General features: G+C 41.0%; 2 protein-coding genes across 14 annotated transcripts in view; both read right to left on the minus strand.

Moving 5' to 3' along the window:
- The window catches only part of MAML2 (mastermind like transcriptional coactivator 2), a 345,410-nt gene extending 338,633 nt beyond the window's left edge, over positions 1-6,777 (minus strand). For both annotated transcript variants that reach the window (XM_041730681.1, XM_041730680.1), the window contains exon 1: positions 6,252-6,777. In XM_041730681.1, the coding sequence (XP_041586615.1) occupies positions 6,252-6,764 (513 nt within the window). In that variant the 5' untranslated portion in view covers positions 6,765-6,777. The remainder of the gene's footprint in view (positions 1-6,251) is intronic.
- Positions 6,778-11,549: 4,772 nt separating this feature from the next.
- Positions 11,550-27,421, minus strand: part of CCDC82 (coiled-coil domain containing 82) — a 33,466-nt gene continuing 17,594 nt past the window's right edge. For 11 of the 12 annotated variants that reach the window (XM_041730179.1, XM_041730176.1, XM_041730180.1 and 8 more), the window contains 4 exons: positions 25,457-25,581; positions 22,386-22,556; positions 17,770-17,955; positions 11,550-12,501 (listed from right to left, as the gene is read on the minus strand). In XM_041730179.1, the coding sequence (XP_041586113.1) occupies positions 12,436-12,501; positions 17,770-17,955; positions 22,386-22,556; positions 25,457-25,581 (548 nt within the window). In that variant the 3' untranslated portion in view covers positions 11,550-12,435. Of the gene's footprint in view, positions 17,386-17,769; positions 17,956-22,385; positions 22,557-25,456; positions 25,582-27,421 lie in introns of all 12 variants that reach the window. The other variant, XM_041730181.1, reaches the window with a different exon arrangement.

Consider the following 27,421-nt stretch of genomic DNA (forward strand, 5'->3'; position numbering starts at 1 on the left):
ATGTAAATACTGCTATTTGCCCATTTCCTAGTCATTCCTTCAGCAATTTGGCAGGACCCAACTCTCTAGCCTTCTTTAAGACTTGTGGAGAATATGTGAACATCTCTTTTCGTCCCCTCTATAAGGAAATGGAACAGCTTTGATTCTTTCTCATCTGCTCCTTAGATACGTGTAGAAAAGGGTCGAAGCTGGCAGCTATAGATAGGGGCCCCATTCGCTATGGTCCGCATCCCAACATCATGCCTTCAATCATAAAGTATTGTTTTTTCTCCTCTGCCATATATTCCATAGGGTACCTTCCCCGTGCCATGTAGACATGGACCAAATTGGGGAAAAGATATCCCACTGAACCTCAGGGCAAGTCAAAGATATGGAACACATCTGCATTTAAAAAGCAAGCAAGCAAGCAAGATCTCAAAGGTAATCTGGAACCACAGCTTCACATTACTTTCTGCTCAAACAAAACCTGAATTTTTTTCTTAAATGAAAAGACTTTTTCCAAGTTTTGTAAATGAGCAAACTCATCTGTCAGAAAGATAAGTTTATACATCAAGAGAACACACTTTTGCCCCAGGGCAATTCTTACTGGCCCTGGAAGGCCTGGCCAGCCAGGAAGAGAGGTTTGTGTCCTCAGTACTGCTTCTTTTAGCTTCTCTCCTGTGTCTAGCTAGCATGCTCTTAAACCCATCTCCTTCCTGAACCAAAGGCCATGTCATGTTGTATATAATTCACCAGGAATAAGGGAAGTGTGTAAATAGCAAGGCATTAAGCAGCTCAAGGGACTTGAGGATAGGTGATACAGAACACCTAGGCAATGTGCTCTGAGAAGAGGCTGCTGGAGGAGAAGTGTAATACTTGTCTTCAAGTGTATGAAGAATTATTATTGCTTCAGAGATGCTGACTCCTTTGAGCTTTCCTCACTCTACCATTTTCCAGGGTTACTGATGTACTCTGGCCAGAGCTTTGGCCCCTCCGGGCAGTGGATCAACCTCACTACTTACACCCAGTGCTGCCAGGCAGGCTCCACTCTGTCCCACACCTGATGCTCATACCCATCTGCACCTAGCCACTCCCACCCACGTTTCCACACGCACCCTCTTCCAAGGCCCCACTGGGGACCCACACAAAGCTCTCCCTGAGCCAGCTTTCATGCTCTCTCCTACCAACTCCTGACAGGACTCAACGTTTTGAGCATCTACTGTGTGTCGGGGCTCTATGCTGACTGTTCTGCTTAGGAACACTGGCTCTGTTTTCCAGGTGAAGGTAGCGATGCCCAAGAAGAATAAGATTATTTCTAGTTCATAAAGATAGTAGGTGTGAAGTGGGATCTGACTACTGGTCAACAGATAAAATCTATGTGCTACATTCCTCCATTTGCTATTTCACTAAAGCCTCAGCCTCCTTATTTGAGAAGTGGGGCAAATGTTGCTCATTCACCAGGTTTGTGTGTGTATGTTTTTTAAGGTATTATATAAAACATAAAAGTGCCTGATACATCTAGGGCTCACTAAATATTTATTCCTTTTTTCTTCTGATTTTCTACATCAATTTCGGTCCATCCTACCTAGTTAGTACTTGCACTGTTCCTTTATCCAAGTGGTCTTGATGTCCCCAGTGGCCTGGGGAGCGAGCAGAGACTTTAGCCATATTTCTCGATATTCTCCCACAGAGCCTGTTTGAGCATGAGGGAAATTAGAATGAAAACGAAGAAAGAATTTGGAACTGTTTCATTAAACATGATCCAGCCTATAAAAGGCCTGGACATATAAAGGGCCTGGATTAAAGAACAGGGAAGTAGTAGAATACATTCGGGATAGCTTACTTGCCATGCATGGCAGAACTGATGTTTTGTTTTTTAATTTCTATCCAGGCTTTTAGAGATTAAATAGCAGCACTAAAAACAAATACATACAACAACAATTAAAAACAAGAACAGCTAATCATAGCCGCTCTTTTAATCATATTTAATTATTATATCTTAGAACATCTGAAACCCATGTTTATCTTGGTCCTTAGGAAAGAAAGGTTTACAGGCATAGGGAAGCCACACAATATTAAACCTTAAGGTTTAGAACCCTAAGGTTTGAAAAACATCACCTAATGAGGACATTATTTCAAAGCACACAAATGCCTTCCATAAACAAACACTGACCCAAACAAGCAGGGCATCTTGGTTGACATTATAACAGCCCCTGCCATCAAAGCCAGCTTTCTGCCCATTTTTGATAAAGGATTATATACCAACTTCTCTCTCCACTTGAACTCTTTTGCCTTTGTGGGATCTTATATTTACTTGAAAGAAGTGGTAGGAAGGTCTTGGAGAGATAAGAACTCTCCCGTTATTACTTTGTTCTGGAAAACAGAACAAAAATAGGTCAGTTCTTAAGGAAATGATGGCTGCATACATAAATAATGTAAACACTCCTATCACTGTTCTGGGGAGGATATTTATCATGTAGACAGCTACAGACACCCAGATCTGGCCAATGAACTGTTTCTGTTCTCAACCCCCCACTTAGAGCTCTCAGATTATGAATTGTCAATTGGAAACTTGATTATTATCAGTTAAAAATAACCAGAGAACTCTAGCAATGATTTAACTTGTTTGACTTTCTTAAGCTAACAATTAACATTTTAGACTATTGTTGACAAAATATTTAACTTTCCCATGCCATTTGTGCAAACGACTTTTCTAATATTCCTTAGACGCTCTGGTGGACACACCTTTCCAAATCTGCTCTGGTCCATGCAGAGGCCCGTAAAGGACATGCACGCAAAGATCCCAAACACTTTCACAACACTGCACAATTTTAACTAGGATTTCCTGGGACCTTCAGGAACACTTAAGTACACTGATAATTCAGCCTTATCTTGGCAGCACTCAGTTTGAAATACCAATCCCACTATTTACAATAAAAGCCATTTCACCATTTAAAACAGACAACTGAAAGCTTAAGTATACTTTTAATCCCTGGAAAAACTGGTATTATGATTCGTTGCTTAGTAGTTTATTATTAGTAATACCAGTGGTAATGCTTTGCATTTCTGTAGTGCTTTATATTTCCTGAAGCCTGTTCCGAAACACACATTCAATTGCTTCTCTCAACAAGCTAGGACAGCAATATTGTCCTCCCTGTTTTACAGATGACTGCTAAGTAACTTGTCCTAGGTCACCCAGCTGGTTAGTGATCAAGCAGGCACAGAATCGAGCATGCAGACTCCTTGTCTGATCTGCTTTCTTTCCTCCACACTACATTAGAGAAAAGATAATCTTAAAAGCCAAAGATGACTTGGAACCACTTATCTATCCATCCTAGCAACACAGTCTATGCAATAGAAAAAAGAGCCTGTCTCAGGCAAAAGGGAAAGATTAATAATGAACCGCAGAAGCTCTAAACCTTACTGTTCCATGGACCAGCAATTATTCAGTTTCACAGTTCATTCAAAGATTCAAACATACTTCACTAGAAAATGATTTAGTGCCTAAAGCCTGCTCCAAGTGGTTAGAAATGCAGATCTGCTCAAAGCCCTATAATCCAGACCCTCTGAAAGGCCCTGTTCCTGCAGTTGCTGTAGCAATGGTACTTCCCTTGAACTTGAAACGAAGAAATTGGCTGAGTAAGGGCTGCAGAATTAGGCTCTCAATGTGGAGAGAATTAGAACGGGCTTGGAAGTTACTCTTGCATTCTTCTTGAAACTTAGCCTATCAAAAAAACTCAGACATTATATATTTCTTGTGGTATAACAGCCCTCAAGTCAATGCTATCCCACAGACCAGAAGTTCTCCTTTCATCCACATTCAAATACTACTGATACATACAAGGTGTTGTACTGGCAGGTATGCAGCATCCAGAGCGTTCATCTGAGGACACAGTGACTATCTGATTTTAGATGATCAGTTTCCCTCTCCCTCTCTCCAAAGGAGCTTTATGGCCACTTATGGCATGTGACTTAACTATTAAAGTGCTACATTCAACACACCCAGCAGAAATAAATCTGGTTACGGACACAGCAATGAAATTAAGAATTCTGACACTCATTTCTGCACAAAGGCCCCTTTAAATTGTGTTTCTGAAAATAAGAGGAGCCCGCAAGAAGTGGGACCTGCAGATCTAAAGGGCTAGATGAATCACTCCCAAATGCCCAGGCCTCCCTCAAACACAATGTTATCAGGTTAATACAGTACTTGCATCACCACCTCTGAGTACCATGCTGAGTAACAAAGCTCCAAATTTAGAAGCTAAAAAGGAGAAGGGAATTTCCAATAACCAAACCCAGAGTGGCGGGTGAACCTCTGCAATGCCACACGTTTTCAATGAAAAGCAACCACCAGAAATCAACTGTTCTTTTCAGTCCCAACTCACACCGACCTCTCCTCATCACTGTGCTTGGGGTCTCCTCCAAAGCAGTGTTTTAGGAGATGGCTGGTGGCTAGGAGGGTTCAGATTCTCTTTTAGAACAGGAGTGGTACAACAGCCACATTGTAAGCCTTCAGTCGGGAAAGGCAGGACACCGTCCTTTCACTTCCTCCCGGTGTGGCTATCACTATGGTAAAGTGACAATAACCTCTGAGGTTGGTTTCATTTCACATTCCAGAGCTCCCCTACCCACTCCAGCCTCACTTGCTTCCCATGTAGAAGAAAAGCAAAAAAAATCCCAAGAACATTGTCATGAGCAGACGTGCCACCTTCCTTGCAGAGGCTGGGATGTGCGTGCCACCTCCAGTCTTGGCACCCAGGTCAGAGATCATTCTTCTCCACTGAAAAAGGCTGGGTGCCTCGTTCCCTGTATCATCCCCAGAAACACTTACCAGGAGACTGTGAAGCACACAAAGCAGTATTATTGGGAGACTTGCAGACAGATTATAAGTTTACTGAGGACAATCGAGGCATTTAGATACTTTTGGCTGCAGATGCCAGTGACACACACATACATACAAACCTCATTCTTCTCTCCGTTCGAGTGATTCCCTCTCCCCCCCCCCCGCCCGCCCTGAACCCCCACTCCCATTCACCTCAGCAGCTCTCTTTCACAGAACAATCTCCCACTGCTCTCCTAGGGAATTCCAGGGAGAGGTGGCCACGGAACAGGTGGTAGGGAAGGGAAGTCAGGCCTTGAAGCTCTAACGTGACCCTACAGGTTAACTGTAGTCAGGGATGAAACAGCATCGACGAGGTGCCCTCCTCTCCTTTGGGCTTTTGCGTACTTTGAGACTCGCGTGGCTGTTTCCTGTTGCTGACTTTCATTAGGGTTTGGGCAAACCGGAGCTGGGCTACGAGCTGACACAGAACCTCCAGGGCCCCACGGACGGCCTGTTGAGCTGCGGGGCAGGGCTCCACCTTCCAGCCCAGGGCCACTGGCCCAGAAGCTACGGGAGATGTGGGCACCGGCAGGCAGTCGCCTGACCACCACTGGCACTGACAGCCAATGATTCAAGGGATACTCCCTCTGGGGTGGGGTGTGTCTGTGCCCCTGAGGAAGAACTCCCGGCCAAAAGCTTAATCAGAACTTTCAGGTTTGATGCCCTATCGCCAGGAGTGGTTGAAGACAAGGTACTTCCTAGGACAGTGGCCTGGGAACTGCCCACTTCAAGGGAAGCTGCGGGCAGACACTACCTGATGAGAGCGCCTGGGCAAGGCACTGGGCTGGGGCAGGGGGAGTCCATGTGAAATCAGACCCTCACTAGTCTTTGGGATGTTTTCTCCACATTTCACTTTTGGCTGAGGGGACACTCACAGAACTCCTCTGTGGTAGAGAGAGCACCACTTACCGTCTCTTGACCCAAGAAAGGGCTGCTCGGAAAGGGGCAGGGGAAATGGGAAAAGAAGGAAAAGGCTCTGATGAAGATCAGTTGGACTGATTAGGCATAAGGGCTGCAGAGTGGCTGGTCAGGCCTACTCAGACCTGGCTAGCCTGGACAGGAGGGTCTGACACAGGGCCTTCCTCGGTGGCTCGCTCGGATCTTGCCAGCCTGTAGCCACCTCTGGACTCCAGAGAGCCTCTAGAAAACTCCGGCTTTTTACCGCCTCAAAAGCACCCTACGAGTGTAGGAAGAGCCATGAGTGAGCACCAGCAGAACTTGATGAGTGAAAGTATAAAAGTGCACGACCTGCATACCCGGTGGCCTTGGAGACAGCCAACACCTTGGCCCCGGTCACGGCTGTGCACGCCACGCCAGGCCAAGGTGAGCTCTACCCTCACCGAAGGCCAGCGGACCACAGCCAGAATCATGAGAAAACCAGGCAGCTTACCGCAATCAGGGCTGAGCTCCTCTGGTCCCCAGGGGTTGAAGCTCGTGGCGGCTGCTCCCCGTCCATCCCACCACCGCCACCATTATTGCCGCTGCTGAGCAGGTGCTGCTGGTGGTGATGGTGATAGTCTGGCGGGGGCGGGGGCGCTGTGGCGGCTGCGGCTTGGGCGGCCGTCGGGGGGGCAGCAGGGGCCGGTGGGGGGGCCGTGGCGGTGGTCGCGGGCGCAGTGGCCTTGGCGTGTTTGCCAGCCTTCCTCGCCCCCTGGCCGTGCTGCACCAGGCTCAGCAGCTGCAAGGTGCTCTCCCGTTCCCGGTCGGAGCTCTCGGCCCGGCCGCGCTCGTAGCGGCCCTCGCAGCTCAGGTGGTGCTGGCGGCAGATGGCAATGCGAGCCCGCAGGCGCTCCACGATGGCGCTGTGCACCCTCGGGGCGACCGAGCCGCCGCCGAGGAGCCCCGCCCCGGGGGCCCCCGCCAGCCCTCCTGCGGGGGCCTGCGGGGGCGCTGTGTCCCCCATGGCAGCGGGCACGGGGCTGCCGGTGGGACGGGGGCGGAGGGAGGCTCCCGCTGCCTCTCGCAGGCGAGTCTGTGTTTGGCAACGCGAGCCCGTGCTCAGGGCCACATGGACAGGGGCCGCGGAGGCTGGGCCGCGGGCCGAGGGCGGGGAGACGGGGCCGACGGCACCCACCGGATTAGCGGGAAGCAAGCCCTTGCCAGCCGGCTCTAACTGCACCTGGCAGTCCTACCCCCGGAGAAGCTGGACGGCGGCGGCCCCCCGAGCGGCGGCGGCGGCAGCCTGGCGGGCCCCTGGGCGCGCTGTCGCACAGCATCTGGGGCCAGGGCGGGAGTTCGGGGCTTGCCGGCCGAGCCGCAGCCAGGCGGCGGGGGTGGAGAGGACTCGCGGGGGCCGGGCTCCCCGCCCAGCTGTCTCAGGGAAGACCTCACGGTGCGTTTCTGCACAGAAACCCGTCTCCAGCGCGGCTACGCGACCGGCAGCTTTGACTTTTCCTCGGCTTAGAAGAAACGTGCCGTTTCGGGAAATGTTCGAAGTCCGCGTTCAGCATGGACAAGCCCAGGAGGGCCGCCTGTTGGCTCGTGATTCTTCCTCCCTTCCCCGGGCTCGGGTGTCTCCTCTCTGGGGGCCGCGGGACGGGGTCTCCTCCCCAAGGACGGAGAAGGCTTCGGGCTGTTAGCCGCGTCCGTCACCGGACTCTGGCCGCGCTTTCTCGGGCTCCCCCGGCGCCGCCCCTCACCCCGCGCTCGGCCTCCTGGCCCGGGGGCGCCGCCTGAAGCCGGAGCGCGGGCGCCGAGGTCCCCGAGCGCACGCTCCTTCCCGCCCCCGGCCCGGCCCGGCCGCCCGCCCGGCTCTACCCTCGCTCGGCACCGACACTCAGACTCTTCCGAGAGTGGTTCACACACGACGGTCGAACTTACAAACTTGCAGCAAATCGCTCCGAGTCCCGTCCAGCCACTTTCCTGTGCACTTTTGTACATCCCATCCCGGGGGGGACCTGCGGGTCCGCACCCGCAACGAGCGAGGCGCCTCTAGCTCTCGAGCTGCTCCGCTCCGCTTTATGGGTGGAAAAAAAGTAGCTCGTATTTTCCTTTCTGTTTCCCGTCTGTTGTCAGCCGCCTCGCCGACACCGGCTCCCCTGCCCGAGTCCCGGCGGCACACAGGCTCTCATTGTGCTCGGACAGCAGAGGGAGAGAAAGAGGGCGAGTGAGACAGCGAGCGAGACGGCGGCGAGGGCCGCGGGGGGGCGGGGCGCGGGCGCGGGCGCGGGCGGCAGCGCGGGGCTCCCTGGCGGCCGGCGGGCGGCACTGCACGGGCGGGGGACCGGGCACCGGGCACCGGGGGCGGGGGCGGGGGCGGGGGCGGGGGCGCACGGGGTCCGGGGCTCCCTGGCGGCCGGCGGGCGGCACTGCACGGGCGGGGGACCGGGCACCGGGCACCGGGCACCGGGAAGGGCAAGGGAAGAGCGCGGGTCCGCCCAGCGGCCGCAGCGGTGCATCCCGGGGCCCGCGCCGCGCAAGGCTCCCTCCGCCCGGCCTGGCCGAGTGGGGAAGGCGGGGGAAATTCCCCAGCCCCGACACGACGGCTCCACCGGCTCAAAGCGTTCGAGAAATTCCCGGCCAGGGAATGTATCTTCCCTCTCAGACCCACAGCACGCCCCCCTGAGGATATCATTTTCCTGTTCCAGTATGTTGTAAATGACACCACTGAGCACCCTAGCGAGAGCTGGGGGAGCATCGAGGAAGTGTTCACCATAAGAATAAGGACGACGGGTGGGTCTGTGCCGCTGGGAGGGGGCGCAGGGCGGGGGCAGAGGGCAGGCGAGTGTCTGTCCACCTGCCTGCCTGTTCCTGGGATCTCTGGGGGAAGTGCACATCGGTAGGAATAGTTAAAAGATTTTATGACGGTGAAATCACCAAGACCAGTTCTACGAAAAACAATAAAGGTTTTCCTTTGAAAATACAAGATTACCCATGACAACTGCAGGATCCGAGGTCTCCGTGGCTATTTGGCTTGCATAGATCAGGAGGAAAATCAACATGTAGCAGTGGAGTTTCAAGAAGTTTAATAACAAACCAAATACATCAGTTACACAGACTGTTGTCTCATCTTCACGTGGTCCTGCCTTTCAGGTCTCAAAGTATGGAATGGATTGTGCTTGTCATGATCAGTTATGGAGAATACATTCAGGTGAGCACAATATTGGGATAGTTAGGACCGTAAGTATGCTGTGTCCTAACTTGGAAGTCATTGGATCTGAGGTCTCAAGCAATGGGCCTTCATTAATCTAAACCAACTCTCCCATCTCAGTCATATGGTCCTTCTCCAAACTGACCTATGGATGGAAATGAATGGGTGAAATCAATGCAAACAGTTGTACCACTGGATTTATTTACACTTTAGTTCCCAATAGGCTGGCCTGCTTTAGTCCATTTTATTTTCACAAGTTCTGGAATGTTTGTTGGGAATTGGGGACAAGTATACTGATGTAGAATATACCTTTTTAATTTTTCATTTGGACGACTTCTTCTCTTAGCCTTTCTAAGGCTGAGTTCCTCACTACTCAAATGAGGAAAGGCAGAAATATATTTTTGTTAGGTATGCAAATTTGGAGAACGCTCTCATGAGGTGTCATTAAAAGTCAAAGGAGTTTTGATCATTTTATATTTGATTTTAAGTTGTATTCATTAGACATTATCTTCCATTACTATGGGCACTTTATATTCAGCAATTGTACTTGATGAGAGAAAATGTAATATTTAAATTTAAAACGCTGTTCACCCGACAGTCATGCTGTAGCATTGATTTTCATTAGTAACACAGAATCCTCAGTCAAATCCACTATTTCTTTCTGATAGAAACTTTGATTTCCATGCTAGACAGGGACATACCTTAAAAACTTGTCAAGCAGGAATTTAATACATTTTCATATTATAATCAGTGGTGTAAGTCACTTTTTTGGAGTGTCTTTCGTATACATTTTTCCTTCACAGCCATTTAATTTCAAGCTGTAATCATTATCATCCACATCCTCATTTCCATTTACATCAGCTACTATTTAATCACTGTTTCAGGCACAGTACTTCACACAGATCTCCCTTAATCCAGGCTTGAAAGATTAGTATTATTAACCTCATTTCAGAAATGAGGAAACTGAGGCTCACAGAAATTATACTACTTATTTGCAGCTCATGTGACTAGGAAGTAACAACTCAGCACTCTACCTCAACCCTGATTTCAAACCTATGCCCTCTTAACCACTGCGCTTGCTGCCTCAATATAGCAAAGCCACAATTACACTGTAATCAGCTTGCTAGAGTCTAAGGCAGTGCTGTAATGCCTCCAAGGAATGGGCAGTGAATAGAACTACCCCTCTGAAGATGAGAGCAGACAAGTGAGAAAACATGATCAATTATATCTAACTGCCAATAAAATAAATGCTTTTTGTCCTTGTTTCCCTCTCCCTCTTTTTATGCTGTTGTTCTCCAACCCTGAAGCTTCTGTGTAGCCATATGATTCTTTCACACATTCCTTTCCTTTTACTTGTCCATTTCTGTCTTCTTCATCATCTCTACTAACCAAGGCCACCTGACACCACTGTATTAAATGCCTAGGTCTAAAAAGTTCATATAGACATGTGAGATTTTAAGTTTACAAACTATTATTTTAGTGTTATATTGAGTCAATGATATCGATGGTTATGATGATGATAAAATAATACAGTATGTCATGATACCTGTAAAGGTTAATTCAGTTTTTTTTTCAACATTTCTTTCTGATCAACTACTTGCTTTTGGGCCCTAAACCATGCTCATTCTAACTTCCTAACAGCCCATTTCTCTGTTATCCTTTTGGTGTTACCATATACCTAAATGCCTCTTGTGTTCTTCAAACACCCACTCTAGAAGTTTGCTTGGTTGCAGTAACCTCAGACATCAGCAAAACTACTCTTACTAAATTTCCTGATCCACAGTCAGAAGGCTGTTCCAACAGGAAAAATGTTGCATGCCAACAAGAAGCCTGATGTAGGAACTGGGTTGGCTGCCATCATTAAGTCCCCCTAATTGATAGTGCTTTACTTTTTATGACTTAAACGCATGGCATGTAAAGCAATATGTAAATTAATTTCAAAAACTCTCCAGATGGAAGGAGCTCTCACTCTTCGGCATTCTCAAACTTGTCTGTGGTGTCATGCACATATGAGAAGTGATGCTTCCAGGGTCATTAGAGATACTTTACAGATCATTCACTTTCATTTTCCTTGGCCTGCCTTTTTATAGGCCATTCCTTACCCCTTCCAACATGACCGTTACTTTTCCTCCAGTTCCGCCTTGCTTCTTTTCAGCACGGTCAGTTCATCTGCAACTTTCAACTGTGGTTTCACTTTAGTTAAGGATTATTTTTGTATGCTGGAGAACTAAGAATAGAGATACGTGACTGGAATTTCCATTTCACACTTTGCAAATGGTACGCACCCCTCACGTGAAACATCGGCATCAGTATCTTTGGCATGCTGTGAGCTTTTCCCACTCATTTTGCTTACGACAATAGGGATAATTTCAGAAAATTAACTACAGAAAATATTAAGTGATATGTAAGGACTCAATAAAATGTAGCTTTTTATGTATGCACATATATTGAACTCCATGCATGAACCATATAATAACTGAAGCCAGGTTCAATCAACAGGAGGTCAGAAACAAGTATCTAAAATTGTACAGTAAAATAGATCCTACTACGATACTACTCATAAGAATTAAAGATACAGAATACACAGGGTCCATTTGGTCAGTATGACACCATTTTACTTTATTATATTATGGGGAAACTTAGATGTGCAAAGCAGTGCAGATGCCAAAGTATGCTTTTAAACTATTTTTGGCTGAATTTGACTCTCTGAGATCTTTGGATTGTAATGTAAATACATATATGGGAAAGGTTATGAATAAAAATAAATAAAATATATCTTAACCATTAACATGTACACAAATCGAATAAAAAATCAAAAGAACATTATGAAGCATAAAAAAAACGTATCACAAAATTATTCCTGAATGTGAGTGTTGAAAGCCTCCGGAGGCCTGAGCTCTGTTTCTAAAGGAAACTTCAGAAACGGAGAAAAGCACTCCTCTTTAGAATGGGTAAATTACAGTCTGATTCTAACTCGAGGGGATCAAACTGAATGAAACATGAGGTTTCTTCCATGGCCCACTGATACAGGTAATGACAGTAATAAAGAATGTATCAGTGCAGATCATTTAATACTGTGAAAGGATAATAAACAAATCTGGCCAGGGATTCAATAACAAATACATGTAGATGTTAGTCTGGACTCATCTTTAAAATACAGTATTTGCCTACTAAGCTGACAGGACATGAACAGCTCGTTTACTGATAATCATCTGTTATAAAGGCCTTGTTTTAGAACTTTAAAATACTCTTTACTTAAAAATTATTGGGCTTATGTCTTCTATGTACAGCAGACAAAACTTTTATTTAACTGTAGAGTGCCATTTCATGGAAACTGAGATGAACATATGTTTTAAACAAGATATTTGCCATGAAAGTACACATAAAATATATAAATACGTCACATGATACAGAGAAACAAGACTCATGATCTTCACATTTACAGGAATTTATAAAATCTTCTCTGAAGGAAATGTGTTACAATTCAGTCAAACTTCTCATCTTGAAAGTAATCCGCCAAATTTAGATATTCTTGAAGTTGACCATATTTCTGTGTATACAATAAAAAAGCTAGTTATTTTACTCAAAGCAAAGAAGATAAGGTAGGCCTTTTCAATCTATAGACACAAACAGGAACATGTTCATTTCTCATTTCAGGATAATCATGAACAAAAATCTTATTATAAATAGGGACACAATTTCATTTTTTTTTTAATATGTTAATTGCAGCATATATTGTAATGGCAAACCTTAAAGCTACCCACACATCTTGCACTGGGAATGGATTGTAATAATCAGGATTCCTTTTTTTTTTTTTTTTTTTAATTTATGATAGTCATACAGAGAGAGAGAGAGGCAGAGACACAGGCAGAGGGAGAAGCAGGCTCCATGCACCGGGAGCCCGACGTGGGACTCGATCCCGGGTCTCCAGGATCGCGCCCTGGGCCAAAGGCAGGCGCCAAACCGCTGCGCCACCCAGGGATCCCAGGGACACAATTTCAAATAAGCATCTCTAACTCATAAAGTATTGGAAAGAGAACAAACTGAACATATTAATCTCATAATGTTCTTATACATTATAATTTTTCTATTATCATATTCATAGAAGTATAACAACTTCAATAACTTATTCAACAAAAATTTGTTGAACACATAACATATATTAAATATGTTCTCATGACTATCTAGGTACCAAAAAAAATTTACTTTTTCTGTCCCTAAGGAGACCAGAGTTCAGTGGTAATACACCAATAACAAGGGCCATAAAGAAGGTTCAGAAGAGTAGCCATGTGTTAGATGAGGTGATCAGGAAAGAGAAGCCCTTAAGCTGTCCCAGGAGCAAATCTGCCAATCTTTGGTTGGCAAAGATTTGGTGGGGAGAGTTTTTTGTAGGAGCCACAGTCCATACAAGAGCGAAAAGGCAAGTATGGGATTTGACTATAATTTCTTAGGGAAAGAGAAAGAGGTAAGACTGAACCAAAGAGGTTGTGGTCAGAGAATAAAAGTATGAAATGTTAGGTGGAGTTTAGCAAAAATGCAACACACAATGTGAAACTGCTAAAGTGGTGTTAAGGCAGAAGACTGACATGATATGAGACGTTATTTTAAGAAAAATGGTAAAACATCCATTCTAGTCATGAGTCTATTATAATAAGTTAGGTGATGAGGTCTCAAATTTGAGTGACAGCAATTAAGATGATGAGTTAAGACCAAGGGAGGACAAGATAAAAGAGGAGTCAGGATGATCTGGAAATTCCACAGATGATTTGGAAAATTCAAACTGCTGATTTCAGTTGAGGAGCTTAACTGACCGAATGGTTTCTTTACCCTACTTATGAACTCTGGTTCTACTCTCAATGAAGGAAGAGAGGATTCTGATGACCCTGACTTTTGTGGTGATAGGAACCTATGGAAAAGTATAGGAGAAAAGAAAAAGAAAAGTGAGTGTGGTTTCCTTCTAGGCAGGGCCACGAAACTTTTTTCCCCCTCAAAGATGTCTGATTGGATCACCTTCTCTGGAAAGAATGAAGAAAAGGAGGAGGGGAAATAACCTTTGGACTACTAGGGGATTCTTTTGACTGAGTACTCAAACAGGTTCTACTAGATGTAAGTAAAGTACCATAGAATTAGAAACGTATACCTTAAGAGTTTGATTGTTTTATGCTTTTTATATTATCTTTCTTTATACTCTTTTTCCTCTTACTAAATTTTTTTTTTGGAAAATTACAATCTATCCCAGCTATACTAAGAAAAGGAAGGAAAACTTCTCCTTGCTTTTTATTACTAATAATAGTTAACATTAATTGACCACTTACTAATTGCTAGGTCCAATACTAAATGCTTTACATATAGCACACCAAAACTCTAATTATTATTGTTGTTTTAATTCCTATTTTACTGAAGTGACAACTTAGACTTACAGGAATAAGGTAACTTTCCTCCAAATTCTATTGTTAGAAAATATTTAAATCCATGCTTTTAACCATTATAATATGCTATTTCTGAGATTTTAAAGGATGGGAAGGGGCAGAGTGCAGCTTTAGTAAGAAAAAAGAAAGCCCTCCAAAGGAAAAGTGAAACTCAGCAAGAAGGCAGTTCGTATTTCCTGGTCATTCTCTCCACCTAAAGAGTTTGGTTCCATCATTATTTTTACTAAAAATTTGGAGAGTTTGGGTCTTATGTTAATCCCTTTGAGTGCCAGGGTGGACCTACTGATTAAAACAGAACTGTGGGACCAGAATGTGAAAAAGAGGTCAGAACATAAAGGAAGGAGTTTGGAGTCTTCAGAAACAGCAGTTAGACATGAAGAAAAGAATGGGTTTGCCAAGGCAGAGGGCTGTAAAGCAGCTGAGATCAGAACCTAGAGCAACATGTTACCTTTAAAGCAGTGGCCCTCAATCTTTATTTTGTTTAAGAATCACCAATTTGTTAAATATCGGGTCTTTAACCCTCCGCAAGGATTCTCATTCAATAGGTCTGCAGTGAGACCAGGAATTACACGTTTTCCACAAATTTCTGGGTGATTCTGACATAGGGTTGTTAGGGCCACGATTTGAGAAATATCAGTTTAGGGAGTGAAAGAAAAAGAAAAGGAAAAACAAGTTTTAAAGGGAGAAAGAAAAAGATACCACATAAGAAGAGTTCCAAGAAGGGGTGAGTTATCAAATCATTATTTAAAATTCCTTCTTAACAATCTTTATGTAATACATTCAAAATTTACATATAAATTGCAAAACCGAGAGTTGATACTTTTTTTGACATACTTCCTCCATTTCCTGATGTTTATGTATTTCCCACCCCATCCCAACAACCCTATCTTCAACTTCTCTGGAAATCCCATCATCACATTCACTTTCTTCTGAACAAGAAACATTTGTCAGAATTTTGCCAGTGGCATATGCTTGTATATTCTTCCATTCTAATTTAGAATGACACAATTATTTTTATTATATTTATTATATGTTTTGGTTTTATTAGAATTTTTTTATTAATCCTTCCTTTCTCACACCCAAGTAGCTCCTATCCTTTAATGTCATTCTAGGTTAAAAACACACCATCCTAGTTCAACTGTTAGGAGGAAGAGCAAGAAGAATGAAGTCAGTCTGGTTGGCAAGTCTTTGGAAAGAAATGCTGAGATATCCTGAGACAGTGGAAGAAAAACTTGTGGAGGAGGAAGGGGCAGGTAAGGGAAAAAGCAAGGTGTGCAGTGTAAGCTGGGAGGAAAGCCAGGACCAGAGAGTTTGTGTGAGGTAAGAGAAGGGGATGACATGATGATTAGGAGGCAGGTGTGAAAAGGGCTACAGATAGGGTCATTCAAGCAGCACTGAGCCCTGGCATTCGAAAAGGTTAGGGCAACTGTGGCCCTGAGCCTGCAGCCAAAAAAGAAGGCGTGCATCACAAGCACGTGCAATGCTGTCGCTCAAGGACACTCCTACTCTCTGACCTTTAGGTGGAGTGATGCTGAGAAGTGTCAGTGTTTGATAAATTCTGAAGTTTAATCACAGCACAGAAAGGTGTATATATGTTTACAGTGGGTCTAAACTTTTGTTTCTGGGAAATCTTTTGAGAAAATCTATGGTCAAATATTTTCAAAGCAGGAGGGATCACAAAAAGAAAATGAAGCTCTTTGGTTCTGCATGTGAAAATACAAAAAAGGTGCAATACTGTCCTACACATACATGACCCTGAAATACCTTAACTGCCCAATGCTAAGTGTTGTTCTTGAAGCAGAATAGAACACTTGGTTTTTTTTCTTCTACAGATATTTTCTCTTATTCCAAGTCCCTTCTGTTAGAAACCTTGTTAGGCTTTCTCTAAGATGCATGATCTGGAAATGCTTTTAGTTTTTCTCTGCAAGAAGTTTAACATTCTTCCCCATATATAGTATCATTACATAATATATATAATACATGCACAGTGATTTTTTTCTACACCTAGTACACAATTCTTTTAAAAAAAAAATGTGGTGTCCCGATAGGTTTTTCAACTCCACTAGAGGGTTGGCAACCTTTAAACCCATCGATAAAAGCAGCTAAGAATTTCACGTCATCAAGGGAAACAAAGACGGGGCTTACTGGCTAAGTAATGGCTCCTCCCTAAGGCAAATTAGAAAAGCACAGAGGACAGGGAGCAAAGCACTGGCAGAGAAGTTGAAGCAAAGTAAAAGATAAAAAGCCGTGGAGAGTAACATGAGAGAAAGATTACGGAAGGGTTAAGATGTGGGAAGTCGGGAAGGCAGAGAGATCACCAGGTGGGGGTTTGTGGGGGAGGATAATTGTCAGAAGGGAAACCAGTTTGATGTCACTCTGCAGACTGGGAGACCTCTGCAGAGCATGCCATACCCCTAACGAGTTCCTGTTTGTTGTTCTTTTGCTTTCCCTTTGCTCATAAGTGCATTCACTAAGCTCTCTTCTTTTTTATCTTCCTCTTTTATAAATTTCCTATGATATAAATAACCCAGGCAACAGATCTCAAGTCAGGCTTCGTTTTTTTTTTAAAGATTAAATATACTGTTGATCTGAGTTGCCGGAAAATCTACTATATGTGTTCTCTTATACATTCCCATTAACTAGACTGGTTTTAGACCACCACAGTCATATGAGCATTCTTTCCAAGTACCATAAGCAATTCTAAAAGCTCTGTGAGCAGACCAGAGCTTCTGAGCTGCCAGCAGATCTTCGGGAATCCAGTGCACTCTTCAAAACCCCCACTTTATCCCTGATATCAAACTTAGTGATCAACAGGATTTGGGGGAATCAAAATCAGTGCCGTGGCCTGAAACCTCTGCATTCCCCTTGATCTTCAGTTACAGTGTGCTCACTGCTCAGCCCATGTCCTCAAGAAGAGGATGTGGGTGGTATTACAACTGGCAGCCGAGATCCTTTCCTCAGATTGGCACCAGGTGCTTCTTCACTCTCGGGTCACAAGAACTGTTCTAAAGAATAGGAAGCAGACAAGCAGAGGTGAGTCCTACACTTTGTCAAGGAAAATAAGGGGACTTAATATATATGTAAGGAATACCATATATATAAAAGTGAAAGGACAGAGGTCCTTCATCACAGGACAGTATTATTGCTGATTTCAATTTATCTGATGAGCTGAAGGAATGCTTAGAACATCAGGGCACCTATTCAGGGTTGGACAATGATAAGCATGAAAGGAATGGGTGGAAGAAGAGAAAATACAAAGACGAGGGTAGGGGGGAGGAGAGATTCTCTTTTAAATTTCACGGTCTTCTTCTAATCATTTATATCCTTTTGCTGATCATAATTAAGCTCCAGAATCTATGAATGATATGATTCTTCTGTATTCACCTTACCTCCTTAATCCAGCCACTTTCCTTTGACTGATTGAAAATTCTTTCCACTGTTTCCTTAACCTGTTCATCCTCAACTTCTTCTGTCTTTGCAATGGAGCAACATTCCTGGTACAGCTTGAACTTAAAATGTTTCAGTTTATGATAAATTCTGGTGCGATTAGCACAAATTCTGCCAACAGTAAACACCTAAATCAAGGAATAAACATTATTATCTGACATATGAAATAAAAGATACAGTAATGATTATACAGCCTTCTTGGCCTTGAGATTTTCTTTAATAGCAAAATCTAATGACTGTATTATTTAATTTTTAAAATGTTTACACAATAATTCCTTTATCTTCTCTCATTATACAACTTAGTTAAGAAAAACTGAGCATCTGCTGGCAAAAACAATAGTAATAAAATGAAGAGTGAACTGGCAAGACTGAATAAAAGTTAGATATGATTAGCAACAGTCAGGTTTGATACATCATCTTGTGAAGATGGTATTTGGGACATCTTACAATCTTTTTTAAAATCCTCAAAAATTGAAGAAAACCCGGTTCAGATTTCTATTCAAGTTCTACAAAAATCTTTCTGTTTTTAGATGACTAAAAATAATCATGTATTATCGTACATTGCTTATTTACTCCCAGTAAGCTTTCCATTTCAAAATTGTCATCAAACCAGTCATATCGACTCTAACAATTCCCTTGCCAATACCTCCTTTTTCACGTTGAGTAAAAAAGATGCCACAATAGCTGCAGCGACCACTAGGGGTACCCTCTGTTTCTCTATCTCTGTTACCAGAGAAGATTGTGTGGAAAAAGTCTCCAGTGGCTGTTCTGGATAAAATACAGTAGAATAATAATAGAATTTAATAAAAAAAATTTTCCAACACACTGTGTTTTATATTTCCATAAAACTGAGGGATTTATCGGTATAAAAATTTTAAGTTAGGCCAAGAGGGAAGAAGTATTTAAAAATCCTTATTTAATAATTTTTTACCTGTCTGAAACAAAAATACGCATTGAAAATATTTAACATCATAGTTTACTTCTTTCCATTTCTAATTCCTATCTTCTTGGCAGCTATAAACACTTACGAAGATGAATAAACCTAAAATTACCCTTATAATATTCTCATACTATTTTCCTCCCAAGTGTGATCACATTTTAAGAGCCTTAATCATTGTTAGTAAGTGTTCACAGAAAAGAGTAGATGTATGCAATAGCTATAATATTACAAGTAGACCTCTCTCTTTGCCCTACCTGTTTTAAGTGTATGGTTACAGCCTATTATACCTTATGAATTTATGTGTACAGTGTGAAACAGCTTACGAAGTAGGGTTCCATTTATATAAAGTCCTAAAACAAAATTATGCTGTAAGACCAGTGGACTTAAATGTCAAGAAATGTATTTAGAGACTACTTTTAATGATCTAATTGCATTTCTAGATATTAAGGACTCTATTCCAGCAAGATAGACAATATCAAAAAATTGCCAGAGACAGAAAAATAAGTCCTATGATGATTGTTCTCAAAGCAGATAAGCCAAATGACATGTAAATGATCACTAATCCACTGTGCAGGGTTAGCATAGTTCTAATAAACTGATAAATCTGAGGATAACTGACTTAACTCAGTTATTAATGTGAATTAAGGGATCCTACTTATCCAAAGATACAATTCAAAACAGAGCTAAAACCTGTCACCAAATTTACCTAAAACAGCAGACGGTGAATTGCAAAGCAGTAGGAAAAAAATGTGATTTGTAATTTATTAAATACAGCATATAGAAGTATAAACTAACACCGGTTAACAAATTAAGGTAAGAATACAATGAAACATGCATTGTGCACATTTGTAATATCCAGCTGATTACAGGGAGCTTTTTGAGGTATTTCTCTAGGTTCTCATTTAGATACAGAGGAGCCAGTTCTTTATGGAAGTTAAAGTATAGAGAAGAAAGAAAAAAGATCCTCAAGAAAAGAGGAAGAATGGAAGTCCCATTGTTTTCTGTACCTAGGTCTTTAGAAACATATAATGCAATAGGCTGAGCCAAAGGATTCTATTTTCTCTTGGCCTGTTTTTTGCATTGGACATATTACATACTGACACTTATTTCAAAATAACTGCCTTTCCCCATTGGATCTTAAGCATCTTTAGGAGTTTGGCCAGATTCTTGGAAAAACTGAAATTAATTCAAGATTGTTGTTAGTCCTCCCAACTCCATTTCAGATTTCACATCTCCTTCCTTCAGATGATTGATTTCCTTCTCATCTATGCCCCCAGATTTCACCAGGACCTGGTGACCCAAGGCCTCTAGTCTCAGGACCCTAAGACTACTGTAACTAAAATTGTTCTCTCCCACCAGTTCCACTTTCCATTAAAGTATCCTGTCTTTCAAAGAAGCTAATCTTGGGTAAGTAAGGAGAAAAGTTTTATTATCAAACAAATTCACAAAATGCATTCTTCATTATTTGCACCTTTAAAGAGAGCCCTAGTTAATAACCGCAAGCAGTCTCAATTTTATATAACTATCAACGGCAACACAAAATGGAGAATTACTTTTCAAAACAACCTAAGGGTAGGTTGGAGGTGGCAAAGCCTCTCCAAAGCCTTGGAGGAAAAACAGGTTTATTATTTTCTCCTTTCCTTTCCATACATGCATTGCTATTGTAGCTCAGTAGGATATAAAACAGATTTTAATAAGTGATGCTTCCGGGGGTCCCTGGGTGGCTCAGTCTGATAAATGCAAACTCTTGATTTCAGCTCAGGTTATGATCCCAGGGTTGTAAGATGAATCCCTGTGTGGGGCTCTGTGCCCAGCCTGGAATCTGATTCTCTCTCCTTCTCCCTCTATCCCTCAACCCCCTCAACGCTCTCTCTTTCTCTCGCAAATAAATAAATAAATAAATAAATAAATAAATAAATAAAATCTTAAAAAAAATGTTTCTTCCCTTTAAAGAAAAAAATTACTGAAAAATTTAATACTAAAGAATTTTAATTACATTACCTTATACTACACAATAACTAGTTTAATGTTTGCATACAGCTATTCATACAAGTGTACACAAATTTTTGTATAGCTGCAAGGATAATGTATATACTCTGCTTCCTTTTTTTTTAAGATTTTATTTATTTATTCATGAGAGACGCAGAGAGAGAGGTAGAGACACAGGCAGAAGGAGAAGCAGGCTCCCTTTGGGGAGCCCAATGCAGGACTCAATCCCAGGGCCCCAGGATCACGACCTGAGCCAAAAGCAGATATCTGAATAACTATTTTATACAGAATCTTTGCTCTTTCATAGGAATATCAGAACTTCAGAAATGCTTTTCTAACTCACTTCCCTTTCCAGGATTAGCTATAGACAGTAAAGACAGTGAATGTACACCACTATTTTTTACCTATACACAATACATCATGATCCTTAAAGTATTAATTCACTTTTATTAGGATTCTATCTGTCTTAACTCATAAAGTCACAAACTGGGTTTTAAACAATGGGGAGATTTGCATATTGACTATGTTGAGAAAAAAATGTGTTTTTATAGTAATTTGCCAAATGATACATTAAAGACTAATTCTGAATTCATTCTCCCCAAAGAAAATTTCCAAGTGATTCTTGCAGATACTTTAGAGGGATTTGATCAGTTACTGCCACTAGTACCGAGGAATTATACTATCCAATGTAGTAGAAGGATTTAGTCTGATAGGCTATTTCTAGCTTTGTAATAGACTAGCAGTACTAAGAGGTAACTCTCAGAGCCCCCAAACACACAACCCTTCATGGATATACAGACTCATCAGAGGAAGCTCTTGATATTAATATTTTTGCATTTATAAACACAATATGTTTTTTTATTTTATTTTATGTATTTATTCATGAGAGAGGCAGAGGGAGAAGCAGGCTCCCTGTGGAGAGCCTGATGCGGGACTTAATCCCAGGACCCTGGGATCACTACCTGAGTTAAAGGCAGACCCTCAACCACTGAGCCACCCTGGAGCCCCTATAAATGTTTACAAAGATTAAAAAATAAATAGAATTAGACTGCACCTGCACTTCTCTCTTCACACTTACTGCTTTGCTTATCAAATATTCTTCAAATATTTCAAATATTTTCTTCAGTGTTGTCTTTTCACTCAAAATTAATAGAACCTCAGGTATATGGTGATTGTCTAGTCTTTGACACACTTCTGATTCTAGGTTGAAACACTATTTTCTTTCAATTCTCATATTAAGATGACAGGCATCTTCAATTATCTGCCTGTGGACTGTCCATTTGGTCAATTATCTGCCATAAAATTTCACACTTGAGTTAAATTCTCCTTTGGACTCAAAGTCTTTCCTTGTCTAAGTTAAATGCCTTTTCACTCTCATCTTATACCTTTCTCCCCTCCCTGCAGTTTGGGTGATCTGTACTTAAACAGAGTTTAGTATCTGAATTAGGAGTGAATTTGCCATAGACATATGAAAGACATTTTTCACATTCAAAAACTATAACCTCTTTTCTTGTACTATTTTCCCTTCTCCTAGTGCTTTCTCCATTTATAAAAAATAGGAGTTATTTGTGCAAACTTATATATCGAAAATTTCTAAATACTAAAAAGTAAAATGAGAGGGAAAAATACCTGTTTATCATGTGACATGAAATCATCTATTTCCATGGTCCTGGTGTTATACAACTTTCCTGATAAATGCACTGAGTATCTGCAGTGGCGATGCAATCCACAAGCTTGGCAGGAACAGTTTTCAGGATTCTTCAAGTGAATACTTACATTAGAATAATTTTCCACCCGTTCCTGAAAACAGAAAATGTAATGAAGCTTTACAAGATTGGAAAAAACAACAAAATAAAACATAAAAGAACCTAACCAAATTAAAACCAATATTGAGAATGACAATAATGGAGTAAGATATAAGAGCAAAACACATTGGTATTTCTTGCTTTAACACAGAACACACAGTAGATATTTGACAAGCTATTTTTAAATTAAAAAAAAAAGAATTTATAATTTAGGCTGTTAATTGAAAAGAAACCAGACTAGAAAAAAAAATTAGTTTCATATCCTTCCTACTTTTGAATTAGTATTTAGTGCTCTTCAGATTTTAATTTACTTTTCTTTCCTCCTCTCTAGTATAAATGAGGCATTCTAGTTAAAAATAGAAAAACAGAGGGACGCATGGGTGGCTCAGTGGTTGAGCAACTGCCTTTGGCTCAGGTCATGATCTGGGGGTCCCGGGATCAAGTCCTGCATCAGGATGCCCACAGGGAGACTGCTACTCCCTCTGCCTGGGTTTCTGCCTCTCTCTCTATGAATCTCATGAATAAATAAATAAAATATTTTTAAAAATAGAAAAAAAGAGCAGCAAAAATTCAGGACACTCTAATAAAAAAGATGAATTCATTTAGGTTAGTCAAAAATTGAGAAAAACCAGGTCACTTCAGTCTCTATTGTGTAAACTGTATCATGTTTCCCACAAAATATTCCAGAAATAATTTGATCATCCTATGGCCGTTTACTAAAGTACTATGGAAAAAGCAAGTTGAAAGCAGGACTGCTGGGTGGCCAGTACTGATATGGACAGTCCAATGGCTAAATTAGTAATGAGTAAGCAAACTGAGAAAATATTTGGCATTCATAAATAAGCTTTATTAAGCTGTACAATTACTTGTGGTTGCATATTTTTGCTCACACTCTAGGCCTGTGCTAGATACTACTGTCATAATTAGTAGTATAGATTAGGTTTTACCATAGCATTTGAACCACACACAGGGAACATATTAGCAGGGTTACTAATCCACATTTGTATTCTCTATCAGCCTGATAGTAATTAAACATTCAGTATACTGAACTGATAGTTTCCTTTTTAACACTGTATGATTCACAACTACATTGTATTTTTTCTACTTTTAATATTTCTCATACTTCATGGCAGTTTGTGACAATGTGTCACTTACAGGTGACTAAACCACTTTCCCTTCTCTTTCTTGTGGTACTTCTGGAAGCACATCCGAGATAAAAGCCCTATCAGTTTGGCTCTGTGACTGACTACAATATGCAGAACACTCTCGTTGATTTACACTGGACATAGAACTGAAAAATAACCTTTGTTGGGTTAAAGCTATTAAGATTTTCATTGTTGATCTGTCATATTATTTTTGTAGCATAACTTAGCTAATTCTGACCAAGATCATACTGATTATTTATGTCTCTAAATGTTTAAACTAATATTTTCTTGTATCTCACAGTTATTATTTCAACATCGGGTAATCCAAATTCAGCACAATATACCATGGTATATATAATATAATATAGCACAGTGGCATGGACTTTGGAGTCAGAGAAATACTAGGAACTTATGATTTCTAGGTTTAAAAATTGGCCTAATTACTAGCTGTGCAACCTTGCATTACTCAATTCTTCTGAGTCACAGTTTTCTCAGCTCTAAAACAGAGGAAAGAATAGTGCCTTCCTCATGGAGTCACTTTGAAGATCAAATAAGATAGTTTGCATTGTATGCAAATTATTTGGCAAAGTTAAATGATCAATAAATATATGCTATTTTTCTATTGAAGAAAATAATATTTATACCATGTTCTAAGAATGTGTTATGTATTTTACCTTCTAAGTAAGCAAACATTTCCTTTGAAATTAGATAAATATTTTCTGTGTCTGAGGAAGAGCGGAGTTTAGAGAGGTTAAAAACTGACCCCAAATCAAAAAGATTTATATGATGGCCCTAAATTCAGCCATATTTCAAACTGAAGTTCTCTATTTCTGTAATCCCATAAGTGTCCCTTAAACCCAAACCATCTGTGGCTAATTTATCAGTTAATTCAAGATCAAATAGGCCTTGGATGAAGCCAATCTCCTGACATAAATGAGGTAGAGTAGCTAACGATTAGAGTTCTAGAGGACTGTTAGGAACTTGAACTTCTGTTACCCTACCATTTTTTTTTCCTTCCTGCTAATCATTGGTGGATAGAAATTAGAAGGAGATTAAGAAAAAAACTCTTAAAAATCATATAAGACAGGCTCTACTATTAGAGACATAAAATAGAAGTCTATGGGATAACATGGAATGCAGTATAAGTCTTATATATTAAAAAGATGCTTGCCCGAAATTGGTAGAATTATAAAATCTTAAGGTGAGAAGGATGTCAGAGACAACCCAGGCCAGTATTTCCCAAATTATGTTATGGAAAACACTTATTCTAGGAGATGATAAAAGGTCATGAAAAGGAGGCCCATAGGAAAACACAGATTTGGAAAGTATTACATTCTACATCACCCTCTTGAAGATTTACAGTATAAATTCACACATTAATGTTCCTTGAAAAGTCCTCCAGTTAAGTTTAAAGTTAAACCCACTGTTTCTCAATCTTCTTTAGCAATAGAACTTCCTTCTGAAACAACAATTAACATCCTGTGAGATAACCTCATTTTAATAGATTGGCTAAGCTCTACAGGCATTCTAAAAATTATTCATCATTTAGAACTACTTAATTACTGGATACATAGTAAGTGTTATAATAATTAAAACAACAGCCTTTAGAAAAGGTGAGAAACAAGCTGATTATTTAACCAAGAAAAATGCCAATAATTTAGAAGATTATTCAGTCAATAATCAGTTTAATAAATAAAAATAAACTCTCATCTCCCCAACCAGAGATTCAAAAACAAATTAAACTATATACCTTGTATTGCTCTTTCCAGCGACTTCTAGAAGCTAAACTCTCTAGACGAGGCTGAACAAAGCGGTTATCCAAGTAATGAAGAGATGTCAACATATCTTGTGCATATGATTTTTGCCTGGAGCCATCTGTTCAGGGGAACACCAGCAACATAAAATCACTTTGCCCTTAGGAAATATCTGTCTGTTTATCTATCTATCTATCTATCTATCTATCTATCTATCTATCTATCTATCTATCATCTATCTAATTCTTTTCAGCCTCCACACCAATGAATCATCCAGCCTCAAATACCAATAGTGCCAAGGTTGAGAACATTAGGAAATAGTGAAGCAGTTGAATACTTTAAATTTCTTCCCAGGGTTTTAGAAGGATACCTGGTTATTTGGTTAGAAGCATTTTAATTTTTTAAAATATTAATGAAGAAAAAAAAACAATTCCATCAGAGCATTAGGGAAAGGAAAGAACCACAGAAGCCTTCTAACTGTTCCCTGAATACATCAAACTTTTTAAAATTTTAATCCCAGTAAAATTAACATATGGTGTTATATATGTTTCAGATGTAAATTTAGGAATTCAACAATACTATGCATTGCTCAGTACTCATCACATTAAGTGTACTCTTAATCCCCTTCACCTGTTTCACCCATCCTCCCTACCAACTTTCCCTCTGGTAACTGCCCGTTTGTTCTCTATAGTTAAGAGTATTTTTTGTTTGCTTTTTTGTGTTCATTTGCTTTGTTTCTTAAATTCCACATGTAAGTGAGATCATACAGTATTTGTCTTTCCCTGACTTCCTTCACTTAGCATTATACCCTCTAGATCCATCATGCAAATGGCAAGATTTCATTCTTTGTTATGGCTAGGTAATATTCCGTAGGATCTATATACCACTTCTTCTTTATCCATTCATCTATCACATCAAACTTATTTTTACCTAAGGGTCTTTGCACTTACTGTGCTCTCAGAGAGATCTATGCATTACTTTCCTCCTGACTTCATTCAGTTTTCTGTTTAAAAGACACCTCTTGAGAGACCTTCTTTGAACAATCTAACAGATACTTTCCCTTTCCTTTATCACTCTTGATCTCCTTAATCTACTTCATTTTTTTTTCAAGAACTAATCACTAGTTGAAATTATATTATGTTATCTATTTGTTTACTCATCCATGGTCTGTCTCTCCCATTAGACTTTAAGCAATATGAGGACAGGAATCTCTGTCTTAGGCATTGCCATATCCCCAGACCTCAAATAAATGCCTGCCTCTTACGCACTCAATAAATATTTGTTCAATAAACTGTAAATGAAATCTCACTTCGGCATTTAGGTAGCTATTCAATACAATGTATTGATAGTCTTTATTAACTTCCAAATTCTGTGTTAGATGCAAGGGGTAAGTATATAAGGTATGGTTTCTTCTTTCACTCTTGGAAGTGAGGAAGGCAAAAATACATTTTCAATACAGTATGAAAAGTCTATACATATCATTATCACCAGGACATTGACAGCACAAATGAAGGAGTAAAAATGTTACTTGAGTAGGTCATAGTAGCTTTCACAGTGAAAACGACTTTACATTCACCTGGAAAATCTAGGGTAGAAAGGGATTATATTTTAATGGGCAAAGGCACAAAAGCATGAAACAGCATATAGCTTTTGGTGAAATTCAATGAGCTTAGAAAGGCTGGGACAACACATGGCTATTGAACTACTCTGCTATTTTGAGTCTATGTCCTATATCCTCATATTCACTGTGAATTCTCTAAAGGCAAAGGAACATAACAGATTTCTTTTGCACTTTACATGTATCACAAATAATAAACAGTATTAAGTTTTTTGATGTGAATGGGCTCCTGGTGTAGTTGATCCTAGAGGGAACAAATGGAGGGCCTTAAGAATGGGTCTCTTGATTTATGCTTAAGTATATATTATATTATATTATATCATATTATATTATATTATATTAT

The sequence above is a fragment of the Vulpes lagopus genome, chromosome 15 (assembly GCF_018345385.1).
Source record: "Vulpes lagopus strain Blue_001 chromosome 15, ASM1834538v1, whole genome shotgun sequence".
NCBI classification, from domain to species: Eukaryota; Metazoa; Chordata; class Mammalia; order Carnivora; family Canidae; genus Vulpes; species Vulpes lagopus.